Source organism: Kogia breviceps, chromosome 12 (assembly GCF_026419965.1).
Source record: "Kogia breviceps isolate mKogBre1 chromosome 12, mKogBre1 haplotype 1, whole genome shotgun sequence".
NCBI lineage: Eukaryota > Metazoa > Chordata > Mammalia > Artiodactyla > Physeteridae > Kogia > Kogia breviceps.
In genome coordinates this window covers 5,151,716-5,178,420 of record NC_081321.1, presented here as the reverse complement: position 1 = coordinate 5,178,420, position 26,705 = coordinate 5,151,716, and the positions used below count along the sequence as shown (strand labels likewise).

Genomic DNA, 26,705 nt, shown 5'->3' with positions numbered 1-26,705 from the left:
CTTCACCCCCTGTGATGAAACCTTGGCAGAAGACGCCAGGACCAGGACCACGACCACGAGGAGGGTTTTAGCGATGCCAGTCTGTCATCACTTGGGGATATATTTTTCATGGGGTGACGAGAGCAAAGGAGAGCCCAGTGCAGTGTTCATTTTCCTCACCCGTGGGAGAGGCCAGGATGGACAAAGATGAATTTTCTCTTTCTTCTTCAACCCAGTGTGTTGAGCTAAAGTTTCATTCCTTTTTGAATTAACCCTCTTTTTGTTTCCTTTTTACGTGGGAGGGGATTACCAGAGGCAATGTCCTGCCTCTAGAGCTGGGTGCCTGAGCTTTCCCCCCACGCCCAGGACAGTCACTGACTTCCGTTTGTATCTTGGGAACCAGCCATCAGAAACCCTCCTCCGTCACCTGGGTTATCACAGTGAATCTCCTAACTCGCCTGCCTGTGTCTGTTACGCTGTGTGTCCCCCCGACACATCATCAGCGTGTTCATCTTTTTCAAATAAGTCACGTTACTCCTCTGCTCAGAACTCTCTAAAGGCTTCCCATCTTCTGAAGTGTAGAAGCCGACACCCTTATACTACAGTTCCTCCCCTCCAACACCCATCCTCCACTCCCACTCTCCCCCTTCGCTCACTGCTTCAGCCCCCCCCCTGCCTGAACCCCCAGCTCTCCAATTTCCTCCTTTAGGTCCTTGCTGAAATGTCGCCTTCTCACCTCTGCCTCTCCTGACCCCACCCTGTTTTAAGTTGAGACCTATCTCTCTGCTCCCGTTCTGCTTTATTGGTTTCTAGAGTATCGATCACAGCTGACATACTGTCTTTGTTACGTGCTTATGAGTTTGTCTGTCTTTCCCCACTAGAAGGTCAACTCCACGAGGGCAGAAATTTCTGGTTTGTTCGCTACTGTATGCCTGATACCCAGAACAGTAACTGGCACACAGTAGGGGCTCAAGACATGTGTCACGAATGACTGCATGGGAAACTAAATTAACTAAAGGTGCCAGAGACAACTTGGTATGTCAATGATAGAGTTGTTGGTGTGTGTGGTTTTTCAAATTGAGCTGCGACTCTGGGCTGTGCCCTCAACCAGGCTGCTCTCCCCCTGGTTCCACAGGGGTTGCTCTGCCCTGTGCATTTTACTTGCCCCTGCTCATTCTTTCCTCCAAGCCTTCCCGTAGGAAATGGTCCCACAGCTTCCTCTGTGGCGTTTTCTCCGACTAATCCCCCTGCTCTCTGCCCAGAACATTCTAGAAGCTCCTGAACTGAGGCCCGTCACTCTTTCCAGCTGCTACTAGGCTCATCCTTGCTGTCTGTGTGCCATGGTTTTCTCAGAATGCAAGTCCTGGAGGGTAGGTACCAGACCAGCTCTCTCATAGTGTGAAATTAGGGCTCTGGACTCTGTAGCCTGACTTCCACTGCAATTTGGCTGTGTCCCCGAGTAAAGCTATGGCATTCAGATAGCAAGAGCCACAAGAATATATTCTTCAACCCAGGGAATATAGCCAATATTTTGTAATAACTGTAAATGGAAAGTAACTTTTAACAATTATATATTAAAAAAAAACCACACACACACACACCAAGAGCCACAGAGGCCATGATGCAGGCGATCAAGTGCAGGGGGTGAGATTGCCCAGAGCTGAGGGTCAGCAAGTCTCTACCAAACAGGTTCCACACAGGAGGCACCTCTCTGCGCTGGCATATGAGGCACAGAGTGCAGTACAAGACCAATCCCCACTGCTGGCTGAGTTGGGGGACCTGATCCCATACATGAAACGCACTTACTTCACCACAATCAGTGGTCAGAAAATATGTGTTGAATTTAATAAACAAAATCAGTAATATAGCCAGAGTGATGAAAGTAGTACTGGGCTTGGTGCCAAAAGGCCTGGGTTCTAGTGTCAGGATGGATGGGATTGTCGACCCTGCAGCCGTAGAGCAGGGTTCGAATCCTGGATGGCACTGAATTGCACCTGCAAAAGGCCTATCTTGCGTGATCGTTGTGGAGATTCATGCCAGTGCAGATATGGCTCGAATCGTGAAATCAAGAGAGCACACATGGATTAGCTGTTGTTGATGGTGTTATGACCACGAGTACCTTGGCCTTGCCACGCACCACCCGGACCTTGGACCAATCCCATTGCTGCTTCTTGGGCCTCAGTTTCCTTGTATATGAGATCAAAGGCTGGACGTGGATGATCCCTAAATGCTAAAACTCTTTAATTCCTACAGTGATCTAGGAGGCTAGGGTTGTAGACTGTGCCTTGTGACCTTGAGCAAATCGCTTCACTTTCCACGCCTGTTTCCACATCTGCAGAATGGTCCTGGGACTGGGTCGGTGCTCTCCAAGCTCTTCCGGCTTGAAAGGTGTGAATCTTGAGGTGCTTGTGGGAAACACCGAAGGAGAGGTTCAGAAGTGGCTTTCTGTCACGGGATGGAAAATCAAGATCAGAGAAGTTAGGATGGCAGAGCACAGCATCCGAGGGCTGGGGAGGGGCGTGGAGGTGGAGCCAGGGAGGGGCTGGGGATGGGGAAGGGGCTTCCCTGGGTGAGTGGAGCAGTGCCTCTAGAAGAACAGGAATCTTGTTAAAGTGCAGACTCTGAGTCAGTTGGTCTAGACTGGTGCTTTTGCCATTTGGCCTGTTTCTCAAGCTCCCAGCTGAGGCAGCAGGTCCAGATCACACTCTTGAGTGGCAGGGAAGCGTGTTCTTACCCCAGCTTGGCCTCTCAGAGAAGGAGGATGGCAGCTGATCTCCTCCCCACCCCCTGAACCCCAAGGCAACGGATGTTTCTGGCATCGTTGTTTTCCCCAGTCATCCCCCCACACCCAACCCCAAATAGACACACACACAGTCGCTCTTCGATGCCCTGGCACGCCTCACATCAGTACTTCCATCGCTGACCTTCACTGCAAGAGCGACTTGGGGGGAAAAGAATCTCACAGCACATTTTCCAGGCCCATACTGCCTGGCAGTGACAATCCCAGGGGACAGGGAAGTGCAATGTCTGCCTTGTTGGAGGGAGGTGACGTCACGTCCAGGTTTCCCCACGTCCGTGGGAATCGCCCCTCCCTGGTCCTGGAGGCTGGGGTTCTGCTATGCCCACCTGCACCCCCATCCAAGGAGGGGCCTCCCCAAGGACTGTGTTTCCCATCTAACCTCTCCTCCGCCCTGACTGCCGCGCGCGCACACACACACACACACACACACACACACACACACACACACACACACACACACACACACACACCCCTCTACCTGGAGGCTGCTGCCACCCTACCTTTCTTACAGAGGGCTTCTTTTTCTCACCGTGGCCACAAGGCAAACACTAATGTTTGTGAAGCACTTGGGGACACACTGCTGAGGCTGCCACCAGCACCCCCAGAGGTCCGAAGACTTCCATAGAGGGACACATCTGCAACCCATTTCCCATCACAGCCCGCCGGAGTGTCATTCACACTGCTTGCAAAGCACTGCCTAGCCAGAGCCCCCTCCCCACGCCTCCCCTCCCCTCCCCGCGCCTCCCCTCCCCTCCCCACGTCTCCCCTTCCCTTCCCTTTTTTTCTAGGGAGGGGACGCCCATCGTCCAGGATCCTGTGTTTTTTCAGAGGAGCCTTTCACCTGCCCCGTTCTCTCCGCATGTTTTCCATTTAGTCCTCCACAGCCAGCACCCACCCGCCTTCCCCACCCCCAGAAGAAACGTGACCTGAATCTTTCCTGCAGAAAGAATTCTAAGAAAGAAGCCTCCACCGGACAGAAACGCGTTAGAACCTTCTGCTCTGAGCAGGTCGCACACCTTGCTCTTCCCTCTCAGCCCCCTGCTGGGCACTGTCTTCTCCTCGCACCCTTGTGCTCCATGGAAATGGCCCTTCCTCCACTGCGGTGCGGGGGGAAAGCGAGCTGGTCTCTCTCTCGGAGAGCGCCTTATTATTCTTAGGTTCTGGAGAAAGGAAATGGGGCTGGCCCTCGAGGCCAAGGGGCTGCTAGACTTGCCTTCTAAGCGTAGCGCCAGAGGTCGCTGTGCCAGTGAGGAATCTGGGTGCCCCCCTGCAATTTGCCTGGTGGAGGGTCTCTTAGAGCGATGCTTTATTCACCCAGAGGACCGAGAGTCTACAAGTCTTGCTCGGGGTTTCTCTCCCTCTTTTCTCCTTTGGGCAGCCTTCCTGCACCCACCCCACCAAGCTCTGACCCTAGCCCTTCCCAGCTCAGACGTCTTCAAGGGCTCCCTGTTGCCTTTCATCGAAGGCCCAGCTGAGATCCACTGGCTCCACAGACTCCTCCCTGAGCCCCTCTGTACTCTCAGTCCTGCTCACATCTACACTCTTCATCTGACACGACTACGTGATTTACTACTTATTATTTACTAGTTGCTCTGGTTGAACTTATCCCCATAGTAGACTGACAGCTCCCTAATGCGAGAAGTCACACCACATTGTGTCACACACACCACCATATCCAGCGTTTTAGTCGTCGTTTCTCTATTTTTTTTTGACTTTTTTAGACATTAGTTTTTATTTATAAGACTTCTAAACAGGCTTTACGATTTTGGGTAATTGAATGAAAGACTCTTTAAATTCTACGGTGCTTTACAATTTTCAGAAGTTTCACACACGTGATTTCATAGAATCCCGTAATAGCCCCTTTTTCCCCCCTACCTCTGTATTCCCCACCCGCCGTGGTAACCTTAGTTTGCGGGTGTGTGTTACAGGCCATCTGGAATCTGATAAGCATGAAAGACATTCTCCCCTGGAAAATGCCCCCGTACCGGCAATTTGCGTGAGTTCCGAGCTTGGCAGCGCCTCGTTGCCCACCAGTGGACTCCAGATTAACAGCACCCGACGTAGCGGACTCGGCTAACAGGTGGGCGGCAAGTACCGCCCGCTGACGTGCGACTCTCCCTGTTTTCCCGAACAGGTTGCCCTGACGTTCTGCATCGTCTTCGGGGTCATCGTCTACCGCATCACAGCCGCCGCTGCCCTGTCTCTCAGCAAGGCCACGCGCTCCAGCGTCCGGGCGACTGTGACGGCCACGGCGGTCGTTATCAACCTCGTGGTCATCCTCGTCCTGGACGAGATCTACGGCGCCGTGGCCAAGTGGCTCACCAAAATCGGTACCGTGTCTCCACACTGCGTGTTTGCCCCGGGCCCCCCTGAGCTGGTCAGCTCGGTGCGTGCAGGGTTTTTGGTGCCAATGACCCAACATAGAGAAAAGGAAGTCCAGTGCACTTGGAGAAGTGAGGAGGGGCAGGGTGTGTCCTTGTAGGGCCTCCGCCCTGGCAGGAATCCTTCCTGGAACGTTCTCGATCCATAGCCCAGGTTGATGGCCTTGTTATCCCCCAAGATTAATCATGGGGTCCGTTCTTTTTAGCTCAGCCTAGAAGCGAGAGGTGTTCAACACTTGCTGCTAAAAGAAGGCAGAGTTTCAGTTCTCGTCACTTTTCCAGCAGTGTTTATCAAGTTGGGAAAGCCTCTTGACACTTGAGCCCAAGAAGGTCTTATCCATCCCCATGATGTCAGAGGTCCCGGCGAATCCACGCATTCCCCAGGCCCTGAGCAGACTGCAGAGAGGTGTATCAGGCTTCCCAAGCTTCCAGCCAGTGAGAAAAATGCAGTGGCCTCAGTGTTCGGACGTGCCATTTGAGCCACAGGCTGCCGTTGCTTGAGCACCACTTTCTGGCACTTGTGCTTCCTAGACGTCGGGGTGGAGGGCGAGACCCTTTCCTCACTGCCTGTATCCTGGGTGGCCTGGAGGCATCTCTTTCCCTCGCTGAATCCAGGGACCAGCAATCTCAGCCTCTCACTCACCTCCAGGGAGTTGAATTAAGGATGGGATGTCTTTACTGTACTAACCAGTTGGAAGTGGACACTTGACAGGGTAACCCCTCTTCAAGAGAGCCTTTCCTGGAGGCTCAGAGAATCAGGAAAGGTTTCACTAATGCCGGTGACTCTTTAGCGCCTTCCCTGGCATGGCTGCTACTCACGGTGGGCACTGACTTTGGTTTCTATGTGGATGTAGGCGATTTACCATCTGGCCGTTCCGCCGTCTTTGGGCATGTGCATGTTTATATAGAAGTGTTATCTGTGTTCCTTCATACGTTTCTTAAGAAAAGTGAGCAGAGAATTCCACTTCAGTGTGTTTGCTGGGATACAGGATTCCATGGAAGCACCTAGGACGAGCATCCCACATCCCTGGGGGCTCAGGAGAGGCCCCGGGTGAGGGCATCCGGTGGGAGAGCTCGGAAATGAGTGGACGTGGGTGTCAGGCGTGTGCGGGGGGAGGAGGGGCTGGGCAGGAGGAGAGGAGGGCTCCCGGCGGAGGAAACAGAATGAGAAATCCGTCACTGAAGGGTGGGATCTGACCCATGAGGGTCAGGAGAGGCGCAGGGAGAAGTGGAGTGTGGGCTGGGCTGGTACGATGGGTAAAATTGGGGGGTCTAAAATCCAGGGAGCCAAAGGAGCAGAGCTCAGTAGGTGGAAGAGGACACGAAGCGTGTCCAGGATGCCCGGGGAGCCCGTGTGGTGGTGCCCAGGGGTCCTGGCATGACCGAGGCACCGCGTGCTGGGGAGCTGGACCCGGGGAGCTGGCTGAACCCAGATGTTTTGGTGGAGGAGCTTGAGTGTCAGGCTGAGGACCCTGCTTGTTTTCACAGACGGTGGCAAAGCATTTGCTGAAGTTCAAAGGGGCATCCAGTAAAGAGTACCATCTTACTGGCCTGATTACTGAACCAGCTGAGAAGTAAGGCAAAGGCAGATGGAGACAAAAGCTGAGATTTCACCTTTAAAGCTAGAAAAGGCTGCATGGGAGGAAGCAACTTAGCAGGAGAGCCAAATAGGCTTCCTAGTCCAGAATCCAGACAGACTGGCCTCCCCGTGGCAGGCAGCAATGGGCAGGGCAGTCCTGCAGTTCTTAGGACACTGGAGGGGGTGGGGGCATGGGACTCAGAAGAGCCCCTCCTGCAGGCCGTTTGCTTCCCCCAAAAGGACAGAGCAGGTGCCATTGTCACCTTCCACACCGACCAGTGGGCTGAGCTCTTCCCCTTCTCTCACCCGGGAGGAGAAAGGAGTGATGTGGGAAGACAGAGCAGGGAATTACAACTGATCACACCCCCTTCGCACGGGGGAAAATGGGGGAAAAGGCAGGAGTGCAAAGAGATGCCCTCCATCCCCTGAACAGCTCCCAACCCAACACCGCTGTGGGATTTTGTTTGTTTAACATCTCTATTGGAGTATAATTGCTTTACAACGGTGTGCTAGTTTCTGCTTTATAACAAAGTGGATCAGCTATACATATACATATGTTCCCATATGTCCTCCCTCTTGTGTCTCCCTCCCACCCTCCCTAACCCACGCCTCTAGGTGGTCACAAAGCACCGAGCTGACCTCCCTGTGCTATGCGGCTGCTTCCCACTAGCTAGCTATTTTACATTTGGTAGTGTATATATGTCCATGCCACTCTCCCGCTTCGTCCCGGCTTCCTCTCCCCCTCCCCATGCCCTCAAGTTTGTTCTCTAAGTCGTGGGGTTTGAAGAGCATGATGGGGTGGTGGGAACTGTTTGCCAAATGACTCCAGCAGGATGCCACAGAGTGGAGGGAGGCAGGGGGTCTAGAGTAGAGGAGACTGTTGAGCGTGTGGGCAGGAGGGAGGGAGAAAGGAACCGGAAATCAGTGATGATGCAGAAACGTCTTCCTGCTGTCCATCTGTGTTACCTTGCACAGCTCCAGACAGTGGTAAAGATCCAAGATAGAGTGTCGACAATCAAAAACTCATTAACAAGTCTTTAGGGAGTCCCTCCCACGTACAAGGCGAGGCAGGTTCTCTTTGTCTTGGCCATGAAACCCTTTCCACACCGTGAAGCTGTATCCACTGTTTCTGACAGCTCTCCCTTCCTCACCCGAAAGTTCAGACTCCTCCGTGCGGTTAAGCCGACGTCCTGTGGTCCGTACGAAAGTCTGCGCGCCGGAAAGGAGGGGAAATTCTAACAAGTGCATTTTGTTCTCTGTGGTCGCGATACTCACTCATGAAGCATTTTCATCTTAAAAACGAATTTGGTTATCCCATTTCGTCTTCACAAGCTATGTGTGGTCAGCAAGGGAAGTATTCCATCCTCACTTGACTAAGGTTCAGGCTCAGATCCTGCCCCTAAAGTGCCAGTGTCTTCTGTGCCGTTTTGATGTGCGTTTCTCACCGTCTGGTCTGGCGTATTGGTCTCTACCCTGGACCCCACGTGGGCATTGCTTGGGTTGTTGCTCTTGTCTATCTCAGACTGGCTGTTTCTAGAGGGCTTGGAAGGCGTGGTGTATTGTGGAAGGACCACGGAACTGGGGAGTCCAGTGGGGAGAGCCATGGACTCCAGCCCCGGCTCCTCCTCCTCCCTCCCCCACCATCTGTGTGGTGTTGGGTGAACAGGGAACTCTGCTGGACCAAGTTTCATTGATGCCGCCTCCATCGCTGGCCTCCTTCCTGGCTGCTGATCAGCACGCCCATGTAGACTGTTGTCGGAGCCTGACGGCTGACTGTGCCCTTGTCTTCAGCCTCTTCCTGGGGCCCTCAGTCTTGGAAACCCCACCCCATCAGCCTTTCTCAAAGAGTGCACTGGGGAGGCATCCCTCCCAGTCGGGGCCCCCAGAGAGCTTCCTTGCACCCTTAAGTCAGATCCAAGCTAGCATCTGAGAGGCTCTCAACCACCTGCTTCCCCGTGTCTGCTTCCATCCCCCCCGACCACTTAACTCACAGTCACCGCCCATTCCCCCCTCCCCCACCCCGTGCCTCGCTCAAGAGGAAAGGCATGGTTCCTGCTCCAGCTGTCCTGACACTGCAGTCGGGGAAGGGTGCACAGTAGACGGGAACATTTCACAGAGGGCGAGAGAGCAAAACAGGGCAATGTGGTGGTGGCTTGGGGCTCGGTACTTTGCACGAGGTGGTGGGGAAAGGACTGTCCAGGTGGTAACACTGTGGCTGAACCCTGAGTGGGGCGGGAGGAGATCTAGAGGGAAGCTCTAGAAAGAGGCTACAGCACAGCAGAGGCAGAGGCGAAGGCACAGAACAGCCAAGGCAAAAGCAAGGGCTTATCAACCAGCAAGGTGGCCAGAAGCTTGGGGTGCTTCCCAAGCAGATAAGGACCTGCTTCACTCCCTGGAAGTTTATCACATACCGTCTGATATCATTCCCGGATTTCCCACTCTTAGACCAGACGAGGCCTTAATCTTAGAATCTCAGTGCCATACAACGAAGGTGTTTATTGGTTCTCGCTCGCGCTGCTTGGTTGGGGTGACAGGGCAGGGCCTCTGCTTCACGCAGTTGCCGAGGACCCGGACGCACGGAGGCCACGTGGGCACCGTGTTAGGGACAGAGCGCCGGAGGGTCACGTCGAGGCTGTCACAGAGGCATCGTTCATCACCTCTGCCCATAGCATGCCAGCTAGAAGCAGCCTGATTAGGAAGAGGTTGGAAATGGGTGGAAGCTCGTGGACCTTCCATGAGCAGGAAAGTTCTCTGCCACTTGCTCCAACCAGGCAACAAAGCCCTGGAGAACAGGCACCCCGCCTTACGTTTCTTTTCTCTTCTCCCCAGCCTGCTCTCTGGTGGATCTTAGCCCACGCGTGTTGGTGCAGTTATTGGTGAAATATACCTGTCTCTTCACTCATGCATTCAGATTCCTTTTCAAGGAATGCCCATAGGCGAGGCATCCTGTCAGCCACAGGAGAGGCTAAATTGAGTGTCCATGTATTCGTGGTTTCAACCCTGCCTGCTGACCGAAGAATTTGAGGAACTATTAAGACGAATCAGGGAAATGCAGAGTTGCCACGATGGGGCAGTGATTGGAAGATGCAACAAGGAGATCCAAAGCCTAGAATTTTCCTTAATGGCAGAGTTCACACACTAATGAGATGGTCCTGCACAGCATGGTGTGACAGGCCTACCTGCAGGCAGAGGTGTGGTTTCAGAGCCCCCAGGCCGCCACAGGGACATAAAGCTGTGGATAAGGCCACCTGATAGACTAAAGGTCCTGCCAAGCGTAGGGGCTTCCTTTGCCATTCTCACGCTGGGTTTAATACCTGTCTGGTTTCCTGCCCCAGATGCCCTGATGGATGAGGAGGCGGTGACCACGTGCTTTGCTCACCAGGTGCAAACAGCTGGTGTAAACAACTCCAGTGAGTTCCTGAGTGTCTCCTGCAAAGTTGGGTGATGGAAGACCCATTCCTTAGGAGGTCCCTCAACTGGCCCCCGTGTCAGGCCTATCTGAGGTCTGTTGTTGCCACAAATATTTGTGACAAAAGACAGAATTTGTTAAATGCCTTGAGTGTGATTAGTGATAGATAAAGACAGTAACTGTCTACCCGGTGGCCAGGATAACAGCATTCGTGGGCTTGGGTGCGAGACTCGCTATCTGGAGGCGACGCGGTCCTGGTGACGCAGAGACTGAGCTGAAGTCTGGGGCTGGGGTCGGGCTGTCTGGGGAAACAAAGATGCTTTGGGACCTTGTCGGCCAAGGCACGCTGTGCAAAGTGTGTATCCTGGTTCAGCAAGTATCAGTTGCTGACATTTGTGAGGATCTCAGTGAACGGGTGGGACAAGGACTGTCTTAGTCCCTAGTGATCTGTTCTTTCCTGGAGGGGCCACAGGGAGTTATAGGGAAAGGATCCAGTTCCTGGAAGAGGAAGCAAGCAAGAGCTGGGCAGGACATTAGGACGCCAGGCACCCAGGGCAAACAGGATGGGGCTTGGACATCTTGGGAGGCCAGGGTCTGAGGTAAGACAGCAGGGGTCACCAGGCAGACCAGCTCAAGGTATGCGTCTGTCTCTGTCTGTTCAGGCTGCTATAACAAAATACTGTGGACTGGGTGTTTGATAAACAGCAGAAACTCACGTCTCAGACTCCTGGAGGCTGGAAGTCCAGGATGAGGGTGCCAGCGTGGCCGGGTCCTGTGAAAGCCCTCTTCTGGGTTGCAGATGGCTATCTCCTTGCTGTGTCCTCACGTGGTGGAAGGGGCGAGGGAGCTCTGTGGGGTCTCTTTTATAAGGGCACTAATCCCATTCATGAGGGCTCCACCCTCATGACCTAAGCACCTCTCAAAGGCCCTACCTCCCAATACCATCACCTTTGGGGGTTGGGATTTCAACATGTGAATTTGGGGGAACACAAACATTCAGACCATTGCAGCTTCCTACTTGGGTCAGGACACAGGGTACACTGTGCCTGTGAGGCAGTGAGCTTCCGAGCCCAAGGTTGGGGCGTATGATGTCTAGTGTTCCTGAAACGGTAGGGTCTTGTCATGACTGACATACGCATGGGTCCGGCTTGGCCTAGAAGGGGCCCCATGTGCACTCTAGCTCCAGGCAGAGTGAGGAAGGCAGGGCTGACACCAGGCTTCTCAGCTGAATAATCCAGCTGCCATGAGCTTGTCTTTGTCAGCATTGTTCTCTGACTCCAGCTTCTCCTCCTCCTCGCCTTCCCCCTCCTCTCCTTTCAGACTCTGCAAAGTGCTGGCTTGTCGGGGAGGGCGGTGGGGGGGCGTATGATTCATCTTTACTCTGCACTGAGTCTCTCCTAGTTACAGGGTTGGGCTCACAGTGTGTACACCTGAGGCACGATTATCGTGTCACGTCAGAGCCTCCCGTTCTTAGGAAGAGGCTGTGTTTGTGAGTTGTTTAAATGTTGCTGAAGACCCTGCTCCTGAGTGTCGCTACCAAAGCGGGGGCAGGGAAGGGACAAAAGGGGAAATGGGGAAAGGGTCTGATTTTACTGACACCCGTTGTGTACCGGGCACCGGCGGGCATTGTATGTACAGTGTTTCGCCTAATTTTCACATTAGCGCCCGGAACTGGTCGTTTCTTTCACTTTATTTATGAGGGGTCTGAAGAGGTTTAGAAACTTGACCACGGCCCATAGTTAATAGTGGTGTGCACACACACACATGCACACGCACACATGCACACGCACACACACGCGTGCGCACACAGCCCGTGCCGGGCCCTGTTCCAAGCACTTTATGTATATTAGTGTATTTAATCCTCAAAATAGCGCCAAGGGTGAGGGTGGCCTTAACCCTCCCACAGGCCCAGGGTCCTCTGGCTGTGAGTGGTGAGGACCCTGGCCTTGGGGTCCTTGCTGAGACCACAGCGCCCACTGTCTGGGAACACGTAGCTGTCCTTTGGCCTCGGGAAATTCTAAATGTGTTGGGAAAGCAGAAGGAAACACATCAGAGGCTCCAGAAGATTTAAAATGCGACGCGCCCACCCATGAGAACGTCAGGTCGCTGGGGTGGGGATGTCCTCTGGGGACAAGCCGGGAGACAGTGGGGGCCAGCCCCCCGTGCAGGCGTGAGGAGACCTCCGCAGGTTCGCAGACTTTGGGGTCTCACGTGCTTTATTAAATTTTTTTTAAAAACCCTTTTTTGGGCTCCCCTGGTGGCGCAGCGGTTGAGAGTCCGCCTGCCAATGCAGGGGACGCGGGTTCGTGCCCCGGTCCGGGAGGATCCCACGTGCTGCGGAGCGGCTGGGCCCGTGAGCCATGGCCGCTGAGCCTGCACGTCCGGAGCCTGTGCTCCGCAACGGGAGAGGCCACAGCAGTGAGAGGCCCGCGTACCACACAAAAAAACCAAAAACCCTTTTTCTTGAAGAATTGAAGCACCACCAGCAAGTCCTGAGTCCAGAATTGTGCGTCCGGTTCTAAGCCGTCCTCTGCACAGGCTGCATCTGACCACTGAGGAGAGAAGAGAGGGAAGAAACGAAAAGGAGGGGGAAACTCAGAACTAAAGGCCGCCGGGATATCACAAGTTCTTTAAAGAGGAACATTTTGGGTGTACAGGGATGGATCTAATTTCCCATCCAATGTGCATGACGTGTGTTTCCAGAGCGCAGGGTGAAGGGCTGCTTTCTTGGCTCTGAGCGCCGGCCGGGGCAAGGGGAGTCGGCTTCCCTGCGGCCTCAGCCTGCACAGGAGCGTGCTTCTGGAGCAGGGACCCATATGGATGCATGTGGATACGTGTGGATGCTCGTGGATACGTGTGGATGTGAGTGAATGCGTGTGGATGCGTGTGGATGCGTGTGGATGTGTGTGGGCTGGTCTGAGACCTATGCCTTCCGGGCGGGGAGGCCGCAGCGCTGGCAATCTGAAATCTGGCTTTTGGAGTCATGTCTGCGGGGTTGTCTTTCTGCTCTGCCAGCAGCTCCTGACTGCCTGGGTGGCCTCCTGCCCGTCCCATCTGGGAGGCCAGGGGAAGGGTGTGGCCAGGGTGGATTCTGCCATTGTTTGAGGGCCCCCCTCCGTGATGTTGGCTTAAAGTAACTTAAATGTTGTCTGGGAAGCGGAGGGGATGGTGGGAGGCTGCTGCTAGTAATGCAGAAGACACGAGCAAGGTTATAGCCTGAGTTTGTGGAACAATTCCTTCCAGTTATATGGAACGATTATTAGTAACACTGCTACTTTCATAATAGTTTGATACAACTGGCAAGAATTCCTTCCAAACTTGAGCTGTAACTGTGAACACGTCTCTCTCATTTTTCCAGTTAATCACTGAAACACTCATCTTTCCTTTTAGCAAGAAGCCCCATACATTCCTCTCTCTTTCTTTTTTTTTTGGGCGGTACGCGGGGCACGAACCCGTGTCCCCCGCATCGGCAGGCGGACTCTCGACTACTGCGCCACCAGGGAAGTCCTCCCTTTCTTTTGAGTTTTCTGAGAACCCAGAGCCTGAATCCATGAGAAGCAAGGGAGTCATGGTGGTCATGCTCTGCTGGCCATGGTTCCCTCCAGGCCCCTTCTCCCCGCGTCCACCGTGGTCTGTGCCCCGAGGCCCAGCAGATTCTATCACCAGGTACCCCACGCTGACTGGTGGCTGGGCTCAGCCAATGGGAAGCAGTGGAAGGAGCTTAGGGGCTAGAGGAGACGGAATTGGGACCGTTTCTTCCCTGATTTGCCCTCACCTCTGGCAAAACCGTGCCTTCGTTAAAATCCCTGCGTCTGAACCATGGGGTACACTCTGTTTCCTGGTGCGAAGCTGACTAACAGAGGAGGGTCAGGGCAACATCCATGCTTCAACAGGGAGACACCTGCGGTATGGCCAGCCCTTCACTCCTCGCGTGTCTCATTGCTACACCACATTGCTGTCGGACGCTGGCCTTGTCTCATCGGACGGGAGGGGCCGGACCGCTGCTGAGACGGTCCCTCCACACCGCCGGCCCCAGACAGGTCACTGGTGTCTTTAAGGAAGGACCGTCCTCTCCTTCAGAGGAAGCTCCATCGAGGGCCTGCAGCTATCAGGACACGTAATACCTGCATCCGCATCTCCAAGATGTCATTCATCACACAGACCCAGACTCCCTCCCCCCTGGAAATCCACCCTAGTTGCATACAGCCCGTCTTCTTAAACTTTCAAAACACAGTAGATCTGATGATACCTCGTCCCACGTCTCCTTGAGGGAGGTGACCCTCAGTGACTCGGGGGCCCTCATCACCCCAAGGGACGCCAGCCCACCCCAGCCCTCAAAGGGGGCTCGGCCAGAGATTCTCGGGTAACCTGCTGGCATCTCTCTCACCAAAGAAGTGGAAACAAACGTACAAGTGAGAAGTCTAATAGAGTGCTTCGCTACAGCGTCCTACTAACAGCAAGTGTTTGCGACCTTACACGGTGCTTCGTGCTTTCCATGCTTTTGCTTGGACTTCACAACGAATGTTTCAGGAAGGTGCCATTTTAGGAGTTAGGATGGCGAGGTTCGAAAGGTAAATCACGTCTCTGCAGGAGAGTGGGACAGAAAGGTCTACTTGCTCCCAGCCCAGGACCTCCTCTCCCCTTGTCGTAGGCTCCGCGGTAGTGCCGTGGAACACAGAGAACCAGAGCAGAGAGGACCTGGGAAATCACCCACTGCAGGCTGTGGCTTGCCTGAGGATCTGATGCCTCAGAGCAGCTGGCCAGGTGCTTTGGAGGATGGTTCTCAAGTCACACAGCCCCCCCTGCCTTGGGGCATGAGGACAGAAGCACACAGGCCCAGTGACTCAGTGAGTCTAACTTTGAACTCTCAGTTTTCCCTCCAAACCTGTCCCTTTCATCATTCTTCCATCTCAGGAAGTAGCACTCACACGCTCTTCCCAGAACCCAAGCATCCGCCTAGACGGCTCTTTTTCTCACCCCTAAACTCCCCGTCTGGTAAGTGTTGTCTAGTCCACCTTCAGACATCTGGGGGCTCTGATCCGTTCTCACGCGCTCCCTCCCTACGCTGGTCGCGTCCCTCCTGGACAACCGCACAGCCCTGGTTTGTCTCTGCTTCCGCGCCCGCGCCCCCTCCGCGCCCCACGCCCACGCTTCCCCTCCTGTGGCCCTTCTGACTCTCAGCATCGCTCCGCCTCACCCATGAGGTGGCTTCCCACCGTGTGTCTCGTGACTCTCAGGTCCTTCCAGTGGCCACGGAACCCCTTCCCCTCCATTCTTCTTCCTCACACTTCCTCGTCACTCCGGACGCCCCGGCCCCTGGGACTGTCTGTTCCACCCCCGCCCCCAGCTCCCCCTTCAGGTGTCGGCTGAGAGGTCGTCTCCTCCGAGACCTCTCCTGGCCACTCCGACTGCAACAGTCCTCCTGTCACCGTCTCCTCCTCCTCCGCATCTCCCCGTGGCTTCCAGCAGTCCTCACTGCCCTCCGACACGCGCCCCTCCCTCTCCAGGACCGTACGCACCGCGTGGCAGGGGGCTCACCCGTCTGGCGCGCGGCTGCGTTCCCAGCCTCCAGTGCCTGGTACCCAGTGCTCACTTGGTGGACATTCGTTGAATAAAGAAGGATAATGATGGAAAAGGTAAAAACATTCCCTTTGGGTGATCTTCCCCTGGGAAGACGCCAGGGGGTGGACTGAGATGGGGTTACCCCACCTCTGCTCGCTGGCGGCTCGGCTTCTAGACCAGCGCGTGCGTTTGCCAGATGACCCCACCGGCGTTGCGTCTGCGCTTGTGCCCCGGGCGCACCGACCTCTTCTCTCCCCGCTCCCTCATTGCCGTGAGGAGAGCATCCGCATAGAGCGGGTGGCACCGTTGAACGGGGACCCCGTGGCAGGTGTTGCCCAGCGCCGTGGAGTTCTCAGGGAGGCCCTGTAACGGAGCACTGCTCTCTGTCTGTCTCCCTCTCTGCAGGTGCTTTCTCCCTTCTGTGTCCCCTTTCCTTAAAGTGTACTGTCACCTGGGGCTGGGCTGCTAGAGCACAGTAGGCCTCCCGTGCCTTTGTCTGGGGGCAGCCGTCATCTTCCTGACTCTAAGGGTGGGGCCACTTGTGCTTAGAAACTCTCTAGGGCTCCAGGGGTATCTCAGGAACACCCACCCACAATCTCCAGCTCTGGGGCGCTCAGCGCCCTGGGACGGTGCGCTGGCTGCCTGGTCATCCAGCTGGCTGGCTTCTGCCAGGGTGATTCCCTCCCCGTGCCATAAACAAGGCAACAACGTCACACTGGAGGCTGGGACCACCTCCATCCCCGAACCCACACGCCTGCCCCCCCACACAGCTGGAGGGCGGGCCAGGTGGTTGCGCTGTCAGGAAACACTGCTGTCTGTAAAAGCTGGGTCAGTCCTGGGGGAGAGGCAGGGAGCGCTGTGGCGCCTTTGCTTTCCGACGCAGCTTCCGTCCTTCCCAGAGCCGTGCCAGGGCTGGAACTGGTTGAAGTTCACACCTGGACGTCGCCTTTTTGTCTTGTCGCCATCGTTCTGTATCTGCTGGATTGTCAGGGACACACCCGTGAGGATGAGCTGCTCCTCCAAAACCCCGATTCCGCAGCTGACACCCTCTTGGTCGCCATGTTGTTTCCCTATGACGAGGTCGGTGCTCTGGGGACTGGGAGTTCTGAGCCAGCCTCCCCGAGACTCACTTGGGCTTTCATACTGATTATTTTCCAAGGCAGTTTAGAGCTGGGTCATTTATACTCATATTTTTTCCATGACACAATGCATCAGAGGTTTAACACTTAAAAGAAAGGGGGTTGGGTGAGGGCACCACACAGGAATTCTCTGATGGTCTCCCCTGGTCCTAGAGTCTGCCCTTTGTCCGAAATCTGCCCCAGCCGGTGGTGAGCAGGTGAAACCCTCAGGTGGCCTCCACTCAACCTGGGGTGGCTTCCTGGGGGAGGTGAGATTTCAGGAGCCTGTGAATGCTGGAGAGGGGTTGCATTCTCCCTTCTCACACTCTCTCCATGTTGACTCTCCTCCTCTCCATCCCCGTAGCAGTTGATATCTAAAGACACTTTATTTGGAGTTGTGTGAAAGACAAGCCTGGCCCATTTTCTCATGGGCTCCGTTTGGGACCACTGCAGATTCTGTGTCCTATCAGGGGACGGTGCCCAGTGTCCTGAAGTGCCCTAACTGTGCTGTAGACACCATCCCACCCCAAAAGGACCCTGAAAAACCTGTTCCGTTTCACTGTTGAAGGGGGGCGAGGCTCCTCATGTTGGCTGTTGGAAGACACCTATTCTAAGATGGGCACGCATTGTAAATCAGCTAGTTATACTTCAGTCACACACACAGAAAAAGAGACCCAAATTCGCAGGGAGCTCAAGGGACCCCGTTCCCTCCCTCCCCGTGGCTGTGTTCCCTGGAACCACCCCCCTTCCCCAGAAGTCTCAGCAAAGCACCCAGCATGGCCACAGAGCTTCTCTGCTATGGGATGCTCGACTGATTTAGTGGCCTATCATGGGGATTTGGATTGTTTATTGGAAATGCCCATTATTTATGGTGGCCCATGGCCTTAAAAGCATAGGCGCAGAGGCTGTTTTTAGAAATAAACCTAATAAATAATAAGCAGACCCATGATTTATCAGGATGGAGGAAGGGAGTCACTCATTTCCAGCTGGAGCAAAGAGCTCTAAAGGGACTGGACTCTCTTTCCAGAGAACTTAGAGGGAATTCCTGTAGGGATTGGGGGATCTGCGTACAAAGAGTTCAAAGGCAATTATAAAAGAAAATCAAAGACACGTGCCTCTCTGTACCTCATCCTTAATCCCCTTCTAGCCACATTTACAAGGTGAGTTTTCTAAATTTTTAGATCCTCAGGCCTGATTACTTTACAGGTGACCTCAGTTTTCATTTTCTTACCCCCAAAATATTTAAAATTGAGACACAAGACGTTATTAAGTTACTGTTGAGTTGGTTGGGCAGAGGCTCGAACTCCTATTGAAAGAGATCCCTCCCGCCCTCCGTCCCGCCTTCCTTCCTTCCTTCCTTCTGTCCACTGAAAAGAATGCACAACCTAAAAGATGAGCCTTATGTTTTATTCAGTGGACTTCCTGATTACTCAAGCCCGGGGGGGCAGCCTCTCAGGTCACTCTGAGGGGCTGCTCAGAAGAGGTGAGGGGGGAGCCAGGATACACAGGAGTTTCTGCAACAAAAACCAGGTAGTTGGACCATCGAAAGATTACCGTTAGTTAAAGAAAAACAGACAAGTTAATGCATTTAGTAGCGCTTTTCTAAGTTTGAGAAGATGCAAGGGTCTGGGCTCATTGAAATCATCTCTTCGATATGCACCTTAGCGATCTAGGGTCAGTGTCCTGCTTTTCTCCGTCCTGAATCCTTTCAGGGTGCACCGTCCAGGTTGGCTGCACTGGCTGATGACTCCGTGGCTGCTACGTGCTTTGTTTATTGATAGGCGGTGACTCTTTCTTCATTTACCCTCCCTCCCTGCCTCTTCCCCCCCCTCCTCCTCCCCCTCCTTCTCCTCCTCCTCCTTTCTCTCTGCCTCTCTGTCCCCGTCTCTCTCCTTTGTAACCCAGCTACAACAGGGTGCGGCGGGGGGAGCCTCTCTTCACGCCCCGGTGCTCGTCTTGAAGTCGGACTCGGTCCTTTGGCACACATCCCCCCCCCTAAGAACCCATCCAGGACTCTTTGACACTGGTAAGGGAGGCAGTTGTAATGAGTCTTTACTGGAGAGTCTACGGAGAGGCAAATGAGGGGGTCACACTACAAATTGCACAGCAGAAACTAATGGAAATTTCCACCAGGCACCCCCCACCTGTCACGCAGCAGCCCCCCTCATCCCCCTCTCCGCCCTTCCCCCTCCCAGAGCCCTGGCCCTCGCCTTTTATGGGTCCTGCATCTACCTCCAGCACCCCTATCTCTTCTCTTAACTAGGGAATTTAACTCTCTCTGGCTGCTCCTCTCATATCTTCATACCGTTATCCTGCTCAACACACAAAGGTCCCTCCTTCGGCTTTGCCCTCCTTGCAATGTGACAGGGACTCTTTAGCAAATGACAAATACTTCAGTATTTACTTCTTCCAGATAATGTTTTTTTCATATCACGTCATGTCATTCATTAACTCGGTAAACGTGCACAGGAGAGTACCATACATCTGACGCCAGCTGTGGTCCTCCCAGGAGACGTATCTCTCTGAGCTCACTCGTCGTGAAAAAGCCATCCAAACCGTACATGGTGGGGGCGGGTGGGATGGGGGTGGGGAAGGTGATGAGGTTAACAGCTACTTCGGGGTTCAGGGTTATGAGATCTTAAAACCGGAAGTGACCTTAGAACTCGATGGCAGGCCCTTCCACCTGGGCCTCAGAATTGTTTCCTTTAGTCAGAGCGAAAAGGGCCAGGTTGCAGAAGTGGGTGTGGATCTGGAGCTCGGGAGGGCGTGGTGAGTATCAGTGAACAGGGTGGTCCTGGCCTCCTTGTAGGGCAGGATGTGTAGCAGGGAGGGGAAGGCCTTCTAGGTCAGAGTTTGAAGGGGCTTTGCTAACATGTGTAAATTAAAGAAGAGCTGGCTGAAGCGGCAGTGTTAACCGTAAGCGGTGAGTACAAGGCATTCTCCAAATGCTCGCTGGGCGATAGGCGGTGGGACCGCCCGGCACGTTTATCCTCGGGGTTGCACGTGTGTCTGCCCGTGTGTGGCAGGAAGGAGAAAACCACAAAGCCGTCTATCGGCTGAGGGATATCATGGTAGACCTTCCCAAGCTCATCTCCTGTCGAATTGGTGACCATGTCTCCAGACTCCCTAGCAGGCAATGCTATTGCCAGAATCGTCTGGAGGACCACAGAAAGCTTGGGCTTTGGTTCCGTGGGGTGGGGACAGAGGGTCACCTACAGGTGATCTCTGCCAGCAGAATCCTCTTGCCAGCAGGGTCACCTACCAGCCATGTTCTCCATCGATTGGTAGAAAGTGATCAGTGATTGCGTGGAAACGACGCCTGGAACCTCAGGGGGCGAGCCATGTGCGCGGACATCCAGCCTGTGATGGCCCAGCTGTGCTGTGGAAAGCAGGGCTGCTGGACCTGCATGACGGTGGTGGTGGTGGTGGTGGTGGTGTTTAGGACAGCATCACTTATTGAGGCCCACTGCATGCCAGGCACCTGGCTGAGTGCTCTGTGAGCATTCCCGTTGTGTCTTCAGGGCAAGCCTGTGAAGGAGGGATCATTATCCTTTCTGTATAGCTTCACTTCTCTCATTACATCTAGCATTTGAACTCAAATATGTCTGATGCTAAAATCTGCTCCTACAGCCACCTCTGTAGCAAAACAAAGCAAGCAAATCATCCCTCCCCTGAGCACACAGCGGAGAGGGACTGGGAGCTCTGTGGGTTCAGCATGGCCTGCCAGGGCCTCTAGGACTGTTTGCCAACATCGGTGAGCTAAAGTGGGTTTTAGGATGGAGGGGAGGTTGGAGAAGGAAGAAGTTTGCAGTGTTGCTGGCTCTCCAGGACTGACACCCCATTTCTCATGGGGACCAGGACGAGTAACTCTTCATTTTCCCTCCTTTCAGAAGGCTTAGGGGAAAATCAAGGCCAGGATCGCAATAGTGATAGTAGTCGCTCAGCTTTCTCATTCTCAAGTCCCCCGCCAGGGCTGCGGGTGCCCGGGGGCTCACGTCTGCCTGCGGCAGCCTCCTTAGCCGGCCTCTGCTCGTGCGCTGCTGTTGCTCCGGGGTGTCACCTGCCAGTGCTCAAGACTACGTGGTAGCATCACCAATGAATGAGGGGCTCACTGTGCTGTGCGGGAAGGCAGGTCACGGAAATGCAGCTTGCTTCGTCCCAGGGTCCCCTCTGGCGTGATGAGAGGGGAGGTCAGACCTTGCCGCCCACAAGGGAACACTCTGGAAGAGACTTGGCAGTTTGCAAAAGCCTCTCACAGAGACCTGGCTCCGTGAAGCTTCCGGAAGAAGTGGTGACGACTTCATTCATCCTGCCAAGATGCAGGGGACACAGCCGGTGCTCAGTGAATGTGCACTGAATAGTGACAGACGTTTCTTAGGTGCATGACGTCGGGCTGGGGGTGGAGGGTGGGGAGGTGAAAGAGGAAGTGTGGTGTACATTAATCAAAGACCCCGACTTCAAGGCGTAATGTAGTAAAAACTGTCTTCGGAGACAAGTAACTCTGTCCCCTACTGGCTGTGTGATCTTGAGCAAGCCTCTAACCTCTCTGGGCCTCAGGTCCCTCCATCCATAAAAGTGAGACGTAATCCCTCCCTCACGTGAGACGAAGTGGAGGCAGCTTGGAACTGACAGCCGTAGGCGGCATGCACACCCCTTGGCCGCGGCTGAAGTCACTGCAGCTCCCTGTCTGCAGGTATCCCCTGGCTGTGGGAGCGTGCTTAGCCCGTGCCTGGGATAAGCCAGAGGTGCCAGGGAGTCAAGCCCAGCAGTGACCTTCAACCAGTGAGGGAGTCCTCCTTGCCCAGGCCTGGGCATAATGATTCCGAGGCTTGCTTCACAGAGTCTCTTAGAAGAGCCCCGGGGGGACTGAGTCACACCCAGATGGTCTTCCCTCACTCCTGTGTCTCACCGCCCCCTCCCTTACCAAGCTTCCTGGGAGCACCTCCCCGATAGACTACTTACTCCCAAATCCTTGACTCAGAGGGTAACCCAGACTAAGACACAGTCGACGAAAGCCACTACCATAGTGATTTTCAAAGGGCAGACGTGTAGATGATTAAGACAGAGAAATATAAAGTACTGTAGAAGAAAACAGAGAGCGATGACTGCCAGCCGAAGGCGTCTGGGAAGGCTTCAGGAAGGAGGTGGTGGGGTCATCTGATCTGGATGTCAAACCACGCAAGGGCTTTGTGCGTGAGGAGATGGGAAGGGCACTCCAGGGTAGAGAGCAGGGTCATGTGTCCACTTGTCTAGTCCTGTGAAAGCTGTTGGCAAGTCAGGTGGGCAGACAGGTCAGGTGGGTCCACACGTGGACTCATCTGGACACAGGACTCCATGGCCGCCGGGCACTCTGTGGTTTGGCCCTGGGCTCAGCACACTTCGGGGCCCTAGTCAGAGTGCACGTGATGCAGGGCTAGTGCTTTCCCTTCTGCCCCGAAGAGTGTGGCCCAGTAACCCCTTACCTTTGCCAAGCTCTTTGTCGCGGTCTGTGGAGACCCCGCTGAGCTCTCTGCCCAGCTGTCCACTGGAGCTCCCATGGGTCTCAAGTCTTCTGAAGGCACCGCTGAGGTTTCTGCTCAGTGTTTCTCAGGATCCTCCTGGGAACGCTGGCTGGCTCCCCTGCTTGGACCTGATAGAACACACCGCCGATCTCACCCCTGAGGTTGAGACCTTCGGCTCAGGCTGTGTTTGTTTCCCTTACTTATCTGATGAGCCTCCATCGTTTGAATGCCTCAGCCTAGCCCGAGGATGTCCAGAGGAGGGCTTTCCTGCTAAAGTCAAAGGAAGAGAGAAAAAGGAGCAACAGCCTGGTGCCCAAGACAGGCTTTTACCGCTTCTTGACTTGTGTCCACTGGTTAGCAAGCCTTTCTGTCAGGGATGTCTGTTCAAGTAAAATCTCTGTAGAAGTGGCAAGTATGCAGGTAAAAGCTGAATTCCTCTTGATGAAGCAAGGGTGGTGGGAGGATGTTCTGCTTGCCCAGACCCCTCTTTGAGGAGCCCAGCGTGAAACCATTGCTTGCGTGGATAAGAGGAGGGCAGCGGAAAGAGACGGGTGACGATCGCATGTACGCTTGGCCTCCTATAGCCTCATATTACCTGGAAGACCCTTTGGGACCTCCCAGGTGAAGTCAGTCCTAAGGTGCAAGAGAGATGGATCTCTTGGTTTCTACTCTGAAGGAGTAAACTGACAGATAGCGGCTCATGTCACAGGGTCACAACTCTGGAGAGGTGAGAAATCTGTCTCTCAGTCTGATCAGCTTTGCTCTTCTCTTTCAGAGGTTCCAAAAACAGAGCAGACCTTTGAAGAGCGCCTGGTACTCAAGGCTTTCTTGCTAAAGTTTGTCAATGCCTACTCACCCATCTTCTATGTGGCCTTCTTCAAGGGGAGGTGAGTATCTTGGTGCCATACATGGAGGGGCAATTGGTCATGAAGACTGAGCCCTCCACTGGAGTCAGCCTGTCTCCGTTGTCAGTTTACACCCTTGGCCCCATTCCCCACTCCCTTGGCCACCTGGCTGCGCTAAATCATTTTGGATTAACATCTTCAGATTCTGATAACATGGGAAACTGCAGTGATTCGGCTCTGGGCCCTGAAGGGTTAGTCTTAGAGGAATTTGTGTCTCTCAACTTTGAGGCTGTGACCGGAGGGAATTTCATGTCTAGCCAGTGGCTCTTAGATCTTGCAATACAGGTCTGATGGCAACTACTCAGAGTTAGTGTGGACTTCACAGATTAGGAGCACCGTCGCCCACAAGACTGCCCTTACCTCAGGCAGCACTGCAAGCTCTACTGGGGCTGCACGACAACCTGCAAGATGGTACCGGGGCTCTCAGGCCACTGATGGTTCTGCCCAACTGGCTACAGCCACTAGCCCCTTGGGTTTGATAATTCACTAGAACAAATTATAGAGCTTGGAATGTGCTATTCTTTTTTTTTCTTTTCTTTTTTTTCTTTTTTTTTTTTTTGCGGTACGCGGGCCTCTCACTGTTGTGGCCTCTCCTGTTGCGGAGCACAGGCTCCGGACGGACGCTCAGGCTCAGCGGCCATGGCTCACGGGCCCAGCCACTCCGCGGCACGTGGGATCCTCCCGGACCGGGGCACGAACCCGCGTCCCCTGCATCGGCAGGCGGGCTCTCAACCACTGCGCCACCAGGGAAGCCCGGAATGTGCTATTCTTAAAATTATGGTGTTATTATCACAAAGAGATACAAATCCAAAGCGACAGAGGGGAGAGGCACGTAGGGTACGGTCTAGGAGCATCCTGAAAAGAAGCTTCCATGTCTTCAGGATGTCCTCAGCATGTCAGTTTCCTGGCACGTCAATGTGCGTCACCGACTGGGATGCTCGTCCAAGCTTCAGTGTCCACAGTTTTTGCTGGGGTCCTGTTATACAAGCATGATTGAATGAATCATTGCTCATGTGATTGAACTCAATCTGCAGTCCCTCTCCCCCAGCTGAGGTCAGGCTGCTTTTACTGGGCTCAAAGCCCCAACTCTCTGATCACATGGTTGGTCTTTCTGGCATTGGCCTCCCCATCCTGAGTGATCTCATTAGCGTAAACTTAGGTCTAGTCCCAGGGGCCCACCATGAATAACAAAGACACTCCTACCAGGAAATTCTAAGGATTTAGAGGCTCCTCCCAGGGATCAGGAGCAATGACCATCATATTCTTTATTATATAACAGTCCTGGGTGGAAAATCACTTCTGATAAATAGTGATTGTGATACTCTTGGCAACAGCACAGTGTAATCTGCAGTAAGTACCATAGAAAAGGTGCAAAGAAAGTGTTAGGGGAACACTTAATTATGAACAGAGACAGGGAGGCCTCCCCAAGGAGGAAAGTCAAGCTGAACCTCAAATGGACGCGTAGGATTTCAGTAGATGGGTGAGGGGGTGACACTGCAAGAGAGTGGGATTCTGCTGACGGCCTGTCTGGCCCCTTGGCCGGCTAGTACCTCTCCACCTCCCCCACCTGCTCAACCTTCTTACCCCCCGATAGGATAGACCCTTAGGTCTTAGCAGAGGAAGGAGGCAGGCTTCTTCCATTCCTCTAAGTATTTTCAGTAAGAAGTCTGGATTTTTCTTTTCTGGTCCCAGGAATCTCCACTTACAACTTTAGTCCATCTTGGCCTTCATTTCCTGGGAAATCAGAAGCCCTCGTGGAGGAATTGCAGTCCGAACTTGATTCTTTGACACGAGCTGAGGGAAGAAAGTTCAGGGCAGTGCACTTAGAGACAATCCAGACTTCGTTGTGTTTAGGTTCTGAAATGATCACTCACACACACACACACACACACACACACACACACGCACGAGTGCCCCAGTCCCATTTCAGACCCAGCCTCAATCCCCTACCCTTGGAATTTGACCAGGTTGAGAGCTACAAATGAACTTATCTACAGAACAGAAATAGAGTTACAGATGTAGAAAATAAAATTACGGTTACCGGGGGGTGAGGGGGAGGGAGCAAGACATTGAAGATTGGGATTGACACATACACAATATACTAATAGATATTGTAGATATTAGATATACTAATAGATATTAGATATTAGATATAGATAATATCTAATATCTGATTAAACGAATCTAATAGATATTAGATAACTAATAAGGACCTACTGTCTAGCACAGGGAACTCTACTCAATACTCTGTAGTGGCCTATATGGGAATAGAATCTAAAAAAGAGTGGATACATGTATATGCATAGCTGATTCACTTTGCTGTGCAGCAGAAGCTAACACAACATTGTAAATCAACTATATTCCAATAAAAACTAAAAAACAAGAGGTGAACCCTGTGTGTTATGGGTGAGTGTTAGCTGCTGTAACAGGTAGGAACTCCTTCCGGGGTGATGAGCACCCGCCCTGGCCAGTCCTTTCAAGAACAGCGTTGGGCAGTGGCTGGTCCCCTCGGAAGACACGCCCTCAGGCAGTCCTCACTTCCTCTCTCTTGCCCTGACTCTTCCCACACTCCTCCGTTTCAGGTTTGTGGGCAGACCTGGAAGCTACGTTTACGTGTTTGACGGTTACCGCATGGAAGAGGCAAGTAGAGCCACCGGTGTTTGAGGCCCGGCTAGGCTAGTGGTTTGTAGGTGCCCCGCCCCGCCCCGCCCCAGTCCTTACCGCCTCCACAGGCTGGCTTAGTTCACGCCCTTGCCTCTCGGAGCTCCACCCGGCCTGACCGCCCCTCCCTTCCCCTCCTCCTGCAGTGCGCTCCTGGGGGCTGCCTCATGGAGCTGTGCATTCAGCTCGGCATCATCATGTTGGGGAAGCAGTTGATCCAGAACAACATCTTCGAGATCGCAGTCCCGTGAGTAACGAGCCCTGCGTGCCCCTCTCCTTGCCGCCAGGGCTGAGCCCGGCACCGCCAGACCTCCAGCAGCGTCTCGTGGTCTCTCCTCTTCTAAGACACATGGACTCTCTCTCTACTCCTCTGTCCACCCGCCAGTAACTTCCCCGCAAGGTAGGGCCCCTCCCACAAGTCTTGTTTGCCAATCCAGTTCGGGATGCTTGAGGCTCAGAAGAATTAAGCACTTGCTTAAGTGCCCACTGACAGAAAGTGACAGAGCTGTGAATCAGGCACCTCTGACCTCAAAGTGCATCGTACACTTTTAAAAAAAAAATTAATTTATTTTATTTTTGGCTGATTTGGGTCTTCGTTGCTGCACGCGGGCTTCCTCTAGTTGCAGGGAGCGGGGGCTACTCTTTGTTGCGGTGCGCGGGCTTCTCGTTGCGGTGGCTTCTCTCGTTGCAGAACGCAGGCTCTAGGCGCGCAGGCTTCAGTAGTTGTGATGCGTGGGCTCAGTAGTTGTGGCTCGCAGGCTCAGTAGTTGTGGTGCACGGGCTCAGTTGCTCCGCGGCACGTGGGGTCTT

At 53.8% G+C, this 26,705-nt stretch overlaps 1 protein-coding gene across 3 annotated transcripts in view; it reads left to right on the top strand.

Annotated features, from left to right (window-relative positions):
• The window catches only part of ANO2 (anoctamin 2), a 301,537-nt gene that overhangs the window by 222,731 nt on the left and 52,101 nt on the right, over positions 1–26,705 (top strand). For 2 of the 3 annotated variants that reach the window (XM_059080738.2, XM_067008589.1), the window contains exons 16-19: positions 4,914–5,109; positions 23,105–23,216; positions 25,817–25,874; positions 26,042–26,142. In XM_059080738.2, the coding sequence (XP_058936721.1) occupies positions 4,914–5,109; positions 23,105–23,216; positions 25,817–25,874; positions 26,042–26,142 (467 nt within the window). The remainder of the gene's footprint in view (positions 1–4,913; positions 5,110–23,104; positions 23,217–25,816; positions 25,875–26,041; positions 26,143–26,705) is intronic. The other variant, XM_067008590.1, reaches the window with a different exon arrangement.